At 38.8% G+C, this 14,816-nt stretch overlaps 2 protein-coding genes across 5 annotated transcripts in view; one reads left to right on the forward strand and one right to left on the reverse strand.

The window, feature by feature from the left end:
• Positions 1-2,127, forward strand: part of CSTF2T (cleavage stimulation factor subunit 2 tau variant) — a 3,744-nt gene extending 1,617 nt beyond the window's left edge. Inside the window, exon 1 of one of the 3 annotated variants that reach the window (XM_027111908.1) lies at positions 1-2,127. This exon is cut by the window's left edge and continues 1,617 nt beyond it. In XM_027111908.1, the coding sequence (XP_026967709.1) occupies positions 1-321 (321 nt within the window). In that variant the 3' untranslated portion in view covers positions 322-2,127. The other 2 variants (XM_027111910.1, XM_027111909.1) reach the window with 2 other exon arrangements.
• PRKG1 (protein kinase cGMP-dependent 1) overlaps positions 1-14,816 on the reverse strand; it is a 1,182,918-nt gene that overhangs the window by 509,058 nt on the left and 659,044 nt on the right. The gene's annotated exons all lie outside the window — the stretch shown is intronic.

A 14,816-nucleotide genomic window follows, 5' to 3' on the forward strand; every position in this document is an offset into this window, starting at 1 on the left:
GCAGGCATGCAGGGGGCAGGTATGCAAGGAGCAGGCATGCAGGGGGCAGGCATGCAGGGAGCAGGCATGCAGGGGGCGAGTATACAAGGGACAGGCATGCAGGGAGCAAGCATGCAAGGGGCAGGCAAGCAAGGTGGAGGCCAGCCTAGCAGTTTTAGTCCTGGGCAGAGTCAGGTAACCCCACAGGATCAAGAAAAGGCAGCTTTGATCATGCAGGTTCTTCAACTGACTGCAGATCAGATTGCCATGCTGCCTCCTGAGCAAAGGCAGAGTATCCTGATTTTAAAGGAACAAATCCAGAAATCTACTGGAGCTTCTTAAAAGGTTTTAGAAAATACTTGGCAGTAGTCCCACAAAGGTTTTCTGTAGCATAGAGAATGGGTGGGTGCGGTAAGCTGACTTCGTATCCCCACCCTTGAATGATTATGAGTTCCCTCCTCTCAGAACCTAATCTCATTTCTTGTAGTCTTCTTAGTTTTTATTTTTAATTGTGGGGTAGGGGGAGGGGGGAAGTGGGTCTCTTCACTTTAATTCACTGTAAATAATACAAAAATAACTCTGAACATGATTATATTATACCAAATAAGATTACAAAGGATACGCAGCATTGTTAAAAGGGTCTACAAGGTGTTAAGTACATTTTTAAAATACTGAGCAAAACAATGTGAAAACTGCACCTAAAGACTAAAAGATGACCTGTTAAAATGGTAATGTACTAAGATAGTTTAACGTGTTTGGTTGTATAAGAAAATAAAGACGTTTACCTCAAAATTACAAGATAATAGTTTTTGGTAAGCCATTTAAAACACAGAATCCTATTTCAGGGGCAACAGAATGCTGAATTAGGTTAAGTACTGTACTATTTTGGAATTACTTCAGAATGTTAAGAGCTAAACAGATAATTCTCAACTTGTGGTATTGGAATTGTTTTTTTTCTGAAGCTATGCTACCTGAAAAATCAAGGAATGCATCTGATGTGATGTTATTTCATTTATCCCATCTTTCAAGCAATATTTTGGCCTGGCCTTGTGCATGACAATTTTGCTGGGACAGTTCTAGGTCAATGAGGTTACTTAAATCTGCTCTGATGAGACTCTCTCTCTCAGTACCTTCCTATTTCTCAATAGTTTTCAAGCCCTAAATCTGAGTAATTCTCTCACATCCTTCCCCAAAATCTGTGTAGGGACCAGTTGGTCTGCATGAATTAAACATGGCATTGGACTTTTCATAAATAATGGAAGGTTTCATGCAGTAAAGCTCTCAGTTTTCTGGTAACTAGCTTCCATTACACAGATCTGTCTGGTCAACCAGAATCAGGAGTTAAAAATCTTAAGTCTCAGCAACATTTAAAATGCCTCTTAATTTTCTTATTTCAAAATCTGATTATCTGTCACCATTTTACCAGAATAATTGAAGCCCACGTAGGTAAAGATATCCTTGTAGCCTGAAATCTGCTAAATTGGTTATTACTTTCCTTTTACAAGTAATAAAGCCGTTTAATCCTAATATACATGCCCATGAGACATATTTAAAAATCAGTAGGAAGGTGGGGCTTACCACAGTAACTTTAGAGCTACTACTTAATTTGTCTGTAAGCCTTGAGGATGTGGAGACAAACATTTGTGTGACAGAACAAGTAGTAATAACAGAAGTATAAACACCTAAATAACCAGGTGATCTTACTCAGGAGAAGAAAAGCCAATACCTAATTACAGAGGAAAAAATTAATACAAGGAGAGAGCGGAGGCTTAGAAATTGAATTACTTTCCCGTTGCAAGGTTTTTACATCTTAAATGGATAATTCACTCTTTTTATAAAGTTTACCTCCCTACGATGTTTCCTGCTACTTATTTTACTCCTGTTTTATTGTTCATATTGTTAACTTCCCCATGTTTTCTATATGCTTCCCCTTATTGGAGGGGATAACTCTCCTTTACATGTATAGTAGTTCTGGTTAATACTAATTCAGAGTTGGCTTGATTACTTTGAAACTGTAGTTGCTTTATCTCAAAGCTTTCATTGAAAGGCTCTAACTGAAAACTATTAAATGTTATGCTCTTTGTTATAGTAAAATCTCTGCATTGTTTAATGCAGACTCAATAAAAAGAATGTACAATGAAGGCTGAATTTAGTGTCTGATGTTCATTTTATTTTATTTTTTTTGTGGTACGCGGGCCTCTCACTGCTGTGGCCTCTCCTGTTGCGGAGCACAGGCTCCGGAAGCGCAGGCTCAGTGGCCATGGCTCACGGGCCCAGCCGCTCCGTGGCATGTGGGATCTTCCCGGACCGGGGCACGAAACCGTGTCCCCTGCATCGGCAGGCGGACTCTCAACCACTGCACCATCAGGGAAGCCCCATGATGTTTATTTTTAATAGATGTGTTATTCAAAAGTTATCTATTGAGAGTTCCATGGGGCCTGAATACTTTTTCTTTCAAATGAAAAAGGCAAATCTAAAGAAATTACAGGACTGAATGGAAATACCTTTTTTAAGATTCATTATCTATAAAGTCCCACAATTGAAATACCTATATATTTTATATGCCCATCATGTTTTTCTATAGTAGGTATCAGTAGCAACATCTTGGATACTCAGCTGTTTGGCTTCCTTTTGTTTGTATTCCCCACTGAGAACGCCTCTATCCCAGGAACACCTTACAGGTACTGTATCTTCATTACTGACAGCACTTGTTATATTGCAATGCACTATTTTACTTTTACTCTCTACCCCCCCCCCACTCCCACTTTTAATAGACTGAATATGATGTGTCGTATTACTCATTTCTATATTCTCCATAGCAAAAATTGCAGGTGAGAAGGAAGGACAAAATATTTTATCAGAGTTTTAGTGGGAAAAAAAAATCCTGTTAAGAGCACATGAATTTCCCTACAAAGGATTTAAATTCCACACAGAACAAATGAGCTATAACAACTGTTTGCATTAGAAAATAAATTAGAAACAGATAATACAAGCAATCTCCTATACTCTGATAAACTGAATAAAATCGGTTCTCTCCTCATTTCCAATTCACGCATGGTCTGACTGTTCCAGTACTGATGTATACAAGCAGTGCATGTCTGCTACAATCAGAATCGTGTTTTACTACGTAATTGTTGGTTATAATCCTGGCATCCTGCATTTTCCCAAATATGGATAGACTAAAATGAAAGCAAATTGATTCGTAATAACAACAGTTGAAGACAGTGGGGTGAAACGCTGATTTGCAAATGCCTCTTTATGGCTTTTTCCTCTTGAGCAGTGCATATTGTTTGGAAATAAACCATCAGCTTTAATCAGTGCCTGCTCATAGCCCTTTCCCTCTTACATTACTGATTAATGTCAAAATACATTTTAATGGTGGTGGTATCCCAAGACTAATGATTTGGGACCATTTGATAAGATAGAAGCCAATGTGAATCTCAGGTGAAGGTAGGCTAATCGAAGTAAGATCGTGTATGACTTTTCAACTCCTCAGAATTCTAAAGGTAGAAAGCATTTTTTATTTTTTTTTAAAAAAAGAAGAACCTTAATATAATCACAGCTTCCAAAGCTTCTTGCTTTTCCATGCTGTGATGGGACATTAGCTAAGCACACAGAACCTGATTTCCTATGGTGTGTCAGGCCATTCTCTTAGGGCTGATGAGGTCTAAGGATAATTACGTGCAACAACCTACTGTGGCAGATAAACTGAATTATCAGTTACATCTCACAGTCTTCTCACAAAAGAATATGTCAGCCTCTCAGTGCTTTACACTGCCGGCTAATCGCCAGATAGATTTCTGCTTGGAGCTTGCTCTTCTCATCAGTCTTTTGTCAAGAATGCTCTAGAGTCAAGACTTAATTCATTTTAAGGAAATGAATATATTCAAACTAATTAATAATTACTAATATTATTGTTAAATATTATTGATAGTGTGACTATTACATGATATTGGTATCTAATATGCTAATATATTTCACATGTATATGTATATTTCAGATCCCAGATCTTTTAATATTTTCATTTGCTTCTGTCACCTTAAAACAAAAGTTTTACCCCCATGGTTGAAAATATCAGCTTCACAGATATTCATATTACAAATTACCTTTCTCATGAAATGTTAACGGACATGTTTCTTCTAGATATTTTTGTACCACAATATAAAGCTTATGCCAGTAAAGGACATGTAGTGTATCAAAAGTGACTTTCGGGTAGCACTGTCAAAAATAATAAACCTGGTGCTTATTAAATGCTGTACATAAAAATACCAAACTATTTACCTAAAAAAAGAACCGAGGGCTTCCCTGGTGGCGCAGTGGTTGAGAGTCCGCCTGCCGATGCAGGGGACACGGGTTCATGCCCCAGTCTGGAAAGATCCCACGTGCCGCGGAGCGGCTGGGCCTGTGAGCCATGGTCGCTGAGCCTGCGCGTCCGGAGCCTGTGCTCCGCAACGGGAGAGGCCACAACAGTGAGAGGCCCGCGTACCGCCCCCCAAAAAAAAAAGAACCGAGATGTTCTGCCTGATGATAACTCTTTATAACTAGGAGTTGATTTAGTTCCCAAAGGTAGGTGACTAATTATCAAGGAGTTAGGATAAAATATATAACATTTTCAACTGTAATCTATTTTGTATTATTCAATATGTATAAAATCTGCAGACATTTGAAATCCATCTTATATGTGTCACAAAGCTTGGTCATTTAAAAAAAATCTTATCTGCTTGGTTTCTTATTTGTTGTCTTTCACAAAGGTAGAATGGTTAATTTCCTGGGCATCAAGAAATGAAGCCAGAAGTTTCCTCCAAATTATTTTGTTTATTTAATTAGCTGTGTTAATCAAAATTCTGTCTTATTACATTACTAATATTCTTCAGTGATTCTACTGCAAAAGCCTATAGGCCACTTCAGTGTACCCGCCAGCCTTTGATTGCTTTCCTACCTGAGTGGATTTGAAGCAACTTGTACCTGTTTAGGAATCTACTTATGTATTTATCCTCGGACATTCCACAGAAAAAAATACATCTGCAATAACACACTTTCCAGTTCCATCTTAAAGGTTCACCTTAATAACATTCAAAACATGAGCCACATTAAAAATCATATATTTGAATTAATGTGATGGAAGGGCCTATACAGGGCTAGATTGGTGCCCTAATCTTCAAAAAGTCATATTCTATATCCCAAATGTCACCCTTGGTCACATGTTAAATAATACAGCAATACAAATAAGAAGGACTAAAAAATTGCCAGACACAAACCTGGCTCTAAGAGAGTAAACACGACCATTGCCTATTAATAGAATATATTTCCTATCTTTAGGTAATCCTTTAGCCAAAATGATCTCATCATTTTACATGTATCGGTCATCAATCAGAGAAAAAGATCCTCATCTATTTTAAGAAACAGAGAAATTACAGTATTGAAATCCCTAGAATCACATATCTCCCCCCATCCCACCACCATTAATTTTGTCAAAGTTTTGTCCTGTAGAAGCTTTAAAAGTCTTTGGACAAGGGACACCAAATCTGTGGCCTGTGGGCCAATTGAGCCTGCAGATATGTTTTGTTTGACCAGCCAAGGTTCTCAAAACTTTTGAATTTGAATGCATTTAGGTACAGCATATATCCTCCTATTTGTCCACGAGCCCAGCTTTTCCCTGGATCTTATGCTAGGTTTGATTCACACAATTACTTGCCAGTCCTTGTAATACTTGGAGTTTACAACTCCTGCTTTTACTCTGTGTAAAAACACAGCTATTAGATTTGATTGAAATGTTTAGTGCTTGTTTTTTAGATACCACATGTCGGTGAAATCATACAGTATTTGTCTTTCTCTGTCTGATTTATTTCATTTAGGATAATACCCTCTAGGTCCAACCATGTTGTCACAAATGGAAAGATTTCATTTGGTTTTTTATCGGTGAGTAATATTCCACTGTATACATATGCCACATCTTCTTTATCCATTCATCTATACAAGGACACTTAGGTTGCGTTTCTATCTTGGCTACTGCAAACAGAAGAAATCTTGAAACCATAAAATCAGCATGCTTATGTTTCAGTGAGAATAAACTGTCAATAGAATTCTGCTGCTAAATATTTTTCAAACATCATCTACATATTCCTATGTACCAAAAAGAAAGGACCAATATAACCAAAGCAGTTAAAAGTAACTGCCCAGCATTTATTCTGTTAATTTATTTTCAGTAGAGTTATTGAAAATGGCATCAAAACTGTATGCTGTAATCTGGGCCTTTAAACTTGGTCTTTGAACCTGATCATAATTAAGGGTACAAATTAACCAAATCAACATTTGTAAATTAAACAAATGATGTTTTTTCCCCTTAAAGGAAAGTTTACATTGAGTTTATTGACTGAACTCTAAACATTTCTAGCAAACAACAATTTAAATGCAAATCAAGGCCTTTCAAGAAGTGATATCAAAGCATCATTGTGAAGCTGTGAAGATGGCCTTGGAACATGTGAATCTGAATCTCTCCTTTTCACACGTGTTCAGACTACTTGTATTCTAGTAATCTGGCACTTGCTTTGCCTAGAGGGAAGACAAAATTTGCTTAACTAGAATGTTTTGTGAGTTGGAAGTGAAACGATTTATAGGATCTTTGGTTGGTGGGGATTTTGTTGTCATTGTTTTCAGATAAACAGGTTTTAGCAATTCCTCCCTAGTTAGTGCCTCTGCTGGGAAGTGCAAACTAGGCAAACTCGTTGAGCCTTGAACAACAATGACCTTGGTTTAAAATGACCCAAAGCTGCCCCTCCTGAGGAATTAGAGCTGGATTATCCTGGGGAGAAAAGAGGCTTTTCTGCATCTCTTGTCCATTGTCCTTTTTGCCTAGGATGATTCATAAAGAGAAGGAAGATAGATGAGCTGGCCACTGACCCAGCCGGGGTCAGCCAAGGCAGGATTGTGAAAACTCATCTCCTGTGATCACTGTGATGAAGTTGAGCAAATTATCAGGGCTGGAAAATGGTGTTTCAACCCAAATTCACTCTTCAAAAAGAGAAGAAGGAACTGGGGGGTGGGGGAGTGGAGGTTTAACTTTTTTTTTTTCACTGAAACCCTGCCAGAAATGCAGACCTACTTGACATGAAAGATGGTGGCTGCCGCCCCCAGCGAGCAGTGCCCTCTCCAGCTCATCCTGTCCCTCAGTGTGTCTTTTGGGTCTTACCTGCCATACCACTAAAGGCTTTTTTTGTTTTGTTTTAATAAGAAAAGGAAGAAAAATTCACTTAAGTTGATATAGACCTGGAATATTATTGTTTAAAATATTTTTACTCTAATACGCATTTTTATTTACACAGTGATCAAATATTTTGAAGTGATGACATGAGCCTGTAATAGTGGAATTTCAGGCTTCAGCCACAAGACTGGAGTAGGGGAGATATTTGTTTTTGAGGGAGGAAGGTGGTAGCAAGGGCCTTTCAAAGGCTCCAGAACTAACACAGATGTCAGTCATAAGTTCCATGCCCTCTTCTGGAAGGTTGAGTCATGGTTAATACATAAAAAGCTTCTATCGGGCTTCCCTGGTGGCGCAGTGGTTGAGAGTCCGCCTGCCAATGCAGGGGACATGGGTTCGTGCCCCGGTCCGGGAAGATCCCACATGCCACGGAGCGGCTGGGCCCGTGGCCACGGCCGCTGAGCCTGCGCGTCCGGAGCCTGTGCTCCGCAACGGGAGAGGCCACAACAGTGAGAGCTACCTAATGCCAGGCACTTGACAAACATCATCTCCAAGCTGACTAAAATCTGGAGGCAGTAGGAAGAAATATGCTTAGAGAAGTTATCTAGTTTGCCCTCAGTCACATACCTTGTAGAAGGTTGAAGCACCAGTGAATCTAAGTCTGTGCAACTCTCAAGCCCTACTCTTCCCCATCACATCATTCTGCTTTAAGAAGGAGGTAGTGAGGAGACAGAACAGCTTTCACACTAGGGACTGAATGTGAAGAATGTCAGGCATCGTTTCTACTAAGTGACGAAGTTTATCACAGTCTAGAAAAAGTGATTTTTAGGCAATAGTGAAAGATATATAAAATCAATCTTTTGTCCTTATTTTTTCTTCCTCCCAAGAATCAAGTACTAAACCTGGGCTTTGGTAGAATAGAGAGGGGAAAATGAAATACAAAACTAGAATGAAAACATATTATATGGAATTATAGTAAATCATTTACAAGAAATATATAAAAAAGATTATCTTCTGGAGAGTTCTAGTCAACATCTCATTTAAATACTGAGATTTATGTTTCCTGTCATCTTTTAAAAAAATTAATAATATACAGTTTACATACCATAAAATTTACCCATTTAAAGCATTCGATGCAATGTTTTTTAGTATATTCATAGAGTTGTGCAACCATTATGACAACCTAAATATAGAACACATTCATCACCTCAAAAAGAAACCTTGAACTCATTAGCCTCACTTCTTACTCTCACTCATCTCTCCATTCAGCCCTAGGCAACCAGTGATCTGCTTTCTATCTCCAAAAAAACAGTGCTGCTATCAACATTTATTTGCAAGTTACTGTGTGCCCATTTGTTTAATTTCCCTTGGGTATATACCTAGAATTGCTCCATCATATGATAACTCTATGTTAATGCTTAGAGGAACTGTCAGACTGTTTTCCAAAGTGGCTGCACTGCTTTATATCCTCACCCGCAACAAATGAGTGTTCCAGTTTCTCCACATCTTTGTCAACACTTGTTAATTTATTTTAATTATAGCCATGAGAGTGTGTGTGAAGTGGAACCTCCCTGTAGTTTTGATTTGCATCTCCTTGATGGCTAATGATGTGCTTGTTAGCTATTTGTATATCTTCTTTGGAGAAATGCCTATTCCATGTAATCTATTTACTATAAATAAAATGTATAAATAAAATGTTTTATGATTTCAGCATTTCTATCGTAGGTAACAGATCGTCAGATGACAATTTCTAAATCAGGAAGAAAATTAGTTCTTTCGTGATTTAAGAAGTGACCTGAAATAGGAGGAGTCAAGTTACAGTAGTAGAAGCGACAGTTTTCAGTTATGTTCCTATACCCTTTTGGAAAATGTAGGTTAGAGTTATCATGGCTTATATCTCTTGGTGGGGTTTAGGACACGTGAGCCCCAAATATGTCACCTTGGCATACTGAATGCTTTAAGCTGAAGAAGTATGAAAAAATGGCAGAAGCAGAAAGGTCACTTTGACCTTCCTCCTTCTCCCCATAAAACCCTCCTGTGAGAGGTGCCTCCCTATACCCCGAGGAAAGGGGCATCCTTATCTCTGAAGACAAAGAGATGCTGAGAAGAACAAACAGGACTTGCTAAGTTTCCCCCAGTTTGCACTTGACTCATACCCTTCTGACCCATCATATTTCTACAGGACTGTCCACTCTTCATCAAACTACTCAGGTCTGTTTCTTTGGGTCTTCATTTCCTTATGAAGAGTCCTGTGTTACGTAAAACGTGTATTAAATCAATTCGGTTATGTTTTTCTCCTGTTAATCTTGGTCAGTTTAATTTTCAGACCCAGCTAGGGACCCTAAGAGGGCTGAGGAAAACTTTGTCCTCTCCTCCAAGGTGAAGACATTAGTTGACTCTGAAGGGAACAGAGGGTGTTTTTCCAGGGAGGCAATGCAGTACTGTAACAGAGAGCATGGTCTCTCCCTGTGTTTAAAGTCTGTCTCCAGCAATACTACCTATGTGACCCATTTCTCTTTCTCACTTTCTGTCCACTGAGCTAACTACCTCCTAGCATGGTTGAGAGAACTGTTTAGTAGCACACTTTGCACCATGCCTACTCTTGATATGTGCTAGATATTGGTATTATCCCTAAAAAAGTAAAACTGGGGACACAGAAACCATAAGAGCAACATGAAAACATGACCCAGCTCTGTTTATTGCTCTGTACGCCCTGAAAAAAAAAAGAGAGAGAGAGGAATAGAGCATGGGAGGAATTAGCTCGGCTATGAGGACCTCCACTTTAGGAGAAAAAAGAAAGAACTCCCAAGAAAAGTCTACTGCCAGAGAAGGAGGCATTTTAAACCAGAGTGATCTGATCTGTGATTTCGATGAAAAGCCTGTAAGATCAGGAGAGGGAAAGAAAAATATCACCTCTCTCCTTACCACATTCTTTGTATTTCCTTATATAGTAAAGCCATATTTTGTACAAGAAGAAATCTAATACAACTTTACAAAGGTGAAGGCAATCTTATGTTGAAAAACCTTCTAACAGCTGACTCTGTTTGACCCAAGAGGTTTCAAGCTCCTTAAATCTTGTTTTAGACAAACCAATAGAAATGGAATCACGGTTTTATCTCGTGTGAGCTTTTATGGCTTATATATTTCTATTTCCTATAATTTTATCCAGTACAATACAGGAAAGATTTTAGAAAATGTGTTCCTCTTAATCTAAAGCAAACTTTAACAATGCAACAAAAAAAGTTTGAGAAAATATTTGCACTATAGTGTTATATTTAGGGTACATGTATCTTAACTGTTTGTTTTGTAAAGCTCAGCCCTTTCTTCATGCTTTCAAAGATGATACACATTATGCTATACTATCATTTAAAGCTTTCAGCATAAATGCACCAAAATATTATGATTTAATCAATCCCCATTTAGTATTCTGTGCTTTATACATATCAAGTGTTCCTCAGCCTGACTTAAGAAAATGATTCTACAGAATTATAGACATGTATTGGAAAAAGCTTTTACAAAATACAGCCAGCTTAAGTAAAGAGTGTTAACGTATACAAATCCTATAAATATGCTTATTTTGCCAAAAATTGGAAACTACCACAATACTGAATTACATTGAAATTCAAAGTTACAGATCTTTTTTTTAGTGGCACGCGACTTATATTTAGGAACTCTTAATGAGTATCCTCTTCTTTAACGTTCACTTGGCATTAATTTAGCAAATACATTTTGGTTTCAATAAGCAAATTTATGTCAAAGTATTCATCATGTTTTGAAGCGTATTTACTTATGACTACCATATTTCTTCTCAAACTTTTACTTAAAAAAAGCAAGAGCAAAATGGGTAAATTTCCAGTTTATGAACTTGTTACTATATCATTAAATCTAATATTCTATATCAATGCTTGCAATATGGCAGCCACTAGCTACATGTGGCTACTGAAAACTTAAATTGTGTTTAATGAGACTGAGAAAGCGAATTTGAAATTATTCAAATTTAATTAATTAATGGATTAGTTTCCACATGTGGCTAACAGCTAGCATACTGGGTAGCACAAACTTAGAGGACGTGAGTTACTTTATGGCTAGATATCATTCTGGGTAATGGTTCAAAAATCACAGATAGATCACCTGACTGGGTATTTCCACTACGAATCTGCAGTGTTAACAGCATCATTAAAACTGCTAGTCAATAATTAGTGCCCATGCACTTAGATCAATAAATACACCACCTCTTGTGCCATAGATTCTCACACAACATGTAGTATTCAGAAGACAAGAAGTAAAAGTATACATAGTTCATTGTATTCACTTATTCTTTCAGGGAGTATTTATCTAATGCTCCCCATGTGTCAGGCAATGAGGAATCAACACAATAGAAAAGAACACTGATCCCACTGATCTTACATTTATTCAGCATCTATTTCGTCCCAGGTACTCTGAGCATATACTTTGCCCTGAGGGAGTTTAGTCTAGAGGGGAGAGCCCCCAAAATAGAGGGCAGTACAGGGCACTATAGCACTGCAATACGATAGCAGCACAATTAGAAGAATCTGAAAGCAGTCAGGGAAGTTTTCTTGTAGCAGAACTGAGTTTTGAAGACTGACAGGGGTTAGTGAGGAACCATTCTGGGCAGAGGACTTGTCTGAGCCAAGGTGCTGCAATGAACTAGGCTGGTGCTATCAGAGGACTATACAGCTTGTTTCAGTGAGGAGGAAAAGGTGAGGAGTAGCATGAGATAAGGCAGGGTCTAGATCCCCACTGAATCAGAGATAAGCTAAAGAGTTTGATCTTTGTGCTGAAAGGTATAGGGTGAAACTCAAGGATTTTAGGAAGGAAAATGAAAAGTTCAGACTGACATTTGAGAAAGGTCTCTCTGAAAGAGATCAATCATGAAACAAATCAAAGGAATCCAGGTGGAAAATACTTTGGTGGCTGGAAGTAACCTGCCAGCAAGCTCTTTATGGGATTTTTTTTTTAAAAAATGGCTTTGTTTTTACGAGAGTGAGACATTTAGCAACGTTAGCCATCAAGAACCCAGCCAAAAGCCATTAAGAAAAAGAGAGTAAATGAATAGGTTGCTTCTTAGGCACTATGCTTGAAAAATAAGTCCTTTTGCAGAGACTACTGGCTTGGAACTGCATGTAAAGTGTAGTAATTGACTTAACAATATAGATTTTATATAATATTTCAGCAGATATATAGCAATAAGAGAAGAAAGACACTTGCAGGAATAAAAAACAAATAAGATCTAAATGTCAGAAACCTTATCTTCACCACTGGATTCTCAATATCTAGAGTAATACCTGGCATGGTACCACGTGTTCAATAAATATCTATTAATATTCATAAATATCAATAAATGAATGCATCATAAAATTCATGCAGAAGAATTTTCACCACAGTAGCCCCATGAGTTGATATGAGTACATTACATCCCAAAGGCAATGACTGATGCTCATGCTGAGGCCCCTGTTGCTACTTGTGCAAAGTCCCCTCTTTTCTTATGCAAAGTCACCTCTTCCTATAAAACAATGCAATCTAAATAACTAACCCCTTATCACTTGAGGTGAAGATAAGCCATGCACAATCAGGCTCTATCTAGAGGAGTGATTCTCACACCAGACGCATATCAGAATCTCCTGGAAGTTTCTGAAAAACACAATTCCTGGTTCCCATTCCTAAAGATTCAGATTCAAGTAGATCTAGGGTGGTGTTTGTATGGGCAGGCCACTCAAGACGGCTGTTCTCTTGCTCTCTGTATATCTCCTGCCTTACCAGTGCCTGCTTCACCTACACCCTAAGCAAAGGACTGCCCTTCCTATGTACTTGCCCCAGGTCCCAGCTGGTGATTGTTCTTAACAAAGGGGCGTTGAGGGGTGTGCCCCTCTGCTGGTTTCCCTGGTAACTAATGAGCCCATCTGCCGCCAATTCCCCTATAACCGGTAACCTCCTCTTCTCCCAGGGAGTGAAGACTGCCACCATGTCCTGCCCGCTAACAGCTGCACACAGTGGGGTGTTGCTCCAGGACCTTGCTTCAGACGTGTAAGCTCCCCGCTCTGTTAAACTACTGATGTCTCTGTCGCTGACTCCAGGCTCTTTCTTTCGTCTTGAAGCTGGGCAAGCACAGGCCTCGTAGGCCTGCGGGGTGCAAGCCCAACAGTGGTGATGGTGGTGGTAGTGATCTGTGCTAAAGATTTTTATTTAAAAAAATCCTAATCCCAGCCATGTTTGGACATTCCAAATATGTGAATGTCCAAATGTATTCTTTTTTTTAAATTTTTTTAAATTTAATTTTATTTTTATACAGCAGGTTCTTCTTAGTTATCTGTTTTATACATATTAGTGTATATATGTCAATCCCAATCTCCCAATTCATCCTGTCCAACTGTATTCTGTTCCCTCACACAGAAGGTAAAATTTGCACATAAACTACTTGCTTTGGTCAGAAGCTTCCCAGACCCTCCCTGTCAATGGCTTCCCTTCCTGGCTGCTTGCAGGGAGCCTCAGAATGTAGAGATAGCTTTGTGAAGCCAGCTGCATAGGTTTTGCCCTTTACATTTGTTAATGATTGTTTTTAAGCTAAGCTTTGAGATCATGCTGAGAAAGCAAGACCTCTTTCTCCCTGAATCCACTCAGCTCTTCATTTTCTAATTAATGTCTTATCAAACTGTTATGACTAAACGTGCTAACAGTGAGAACACAAGACCTCTCCCTGATCTTTAATCCTCTCCTTTTTCTCCTTTACTCATCTGACGGGGAAGAACAAAACCTACGTAGTCCAGGTCCGATGCTTCAAGATTTGAAAAAAAAAAAAAAAAATCTTATCAGAGAGGTTGACCATGAAACAGAAATATGGGATCTTCTGTGTCCCTTTCTCACCTAGGATTTTGCCCAATTTCCTCTCCTTCCATTTGGCAACTCAGGGCTTTAATAAAGATGCATTGAACAGGCACACGGATATTGAGGTTATCTTTCCAGGCTATCCCCCAAAGCTAGTGCCTCTCTGAGCACAAATAGATGATGAGATCCTGGGATCTGCCCCAGTGACTGGCATTATCTTTGGACACTGTGGCAACTGAGTCTAACGAAAGCCAGGGTGTGGACTACTGGCAGCAGAGAGAAGTACAGTTACTGCCGTATGAGTCTAGGCTGCTTCCTCAGCATCACTGGTGAAAGTATTTATTAAGGTGCAAAATTCTCACAGTTCTGTTGTGGCAGACTTGCTCCAGTCCAGACCAGATGTTCCTAAAAACCCACTATACCTTTCTTAAAAAAAAAAAAAAAAGAAAACCCAAACCTTTACACACTGCATTTATAAAGAAGGGACAGCAGAATCGTACATTCTGTCCCAGAGCTGTTCCATTTTAAAATCCAAAAAATGCACTGAGGGTTTTAACCAACAGGAATACTGGCAAATGTACATCAAATAAATGTACAAGAATGTTCGTAACAATCCAGCAACCCAGATACGTATGACAGTAGGGTGGATACGTGTGTAACAGGGAAGAGCTAAATCGGACTCCACGTTGGACCTGTTCCTTTGACTTTAACAGTTGCGTTTTGTTGCTTTTGTTATTATAGTCATATATAATGGCCTGCCTCAGGGAACCCTGCCCACCTGTGAATGGCTGCAAGG

Source organism: Aethalodelphis obliquidens, unplaced genomic scaffold, assembly GCF_003676395.1.
Source record: "Aethalodelphis obliquidens isolate GAN/ISIS:26980383/991018 unplaced genomic scaffold, ASM367639v1 scaffold11, whole genome shotgun sequence".
Taxonomy (NCBI): domain Eukaryota; kingdom Metazoa; phylum Chordata; class Mammalia; order Artiodactyla; family Delphinidae; genus Aethalodelphis; species Aethalodelphis obliquidens.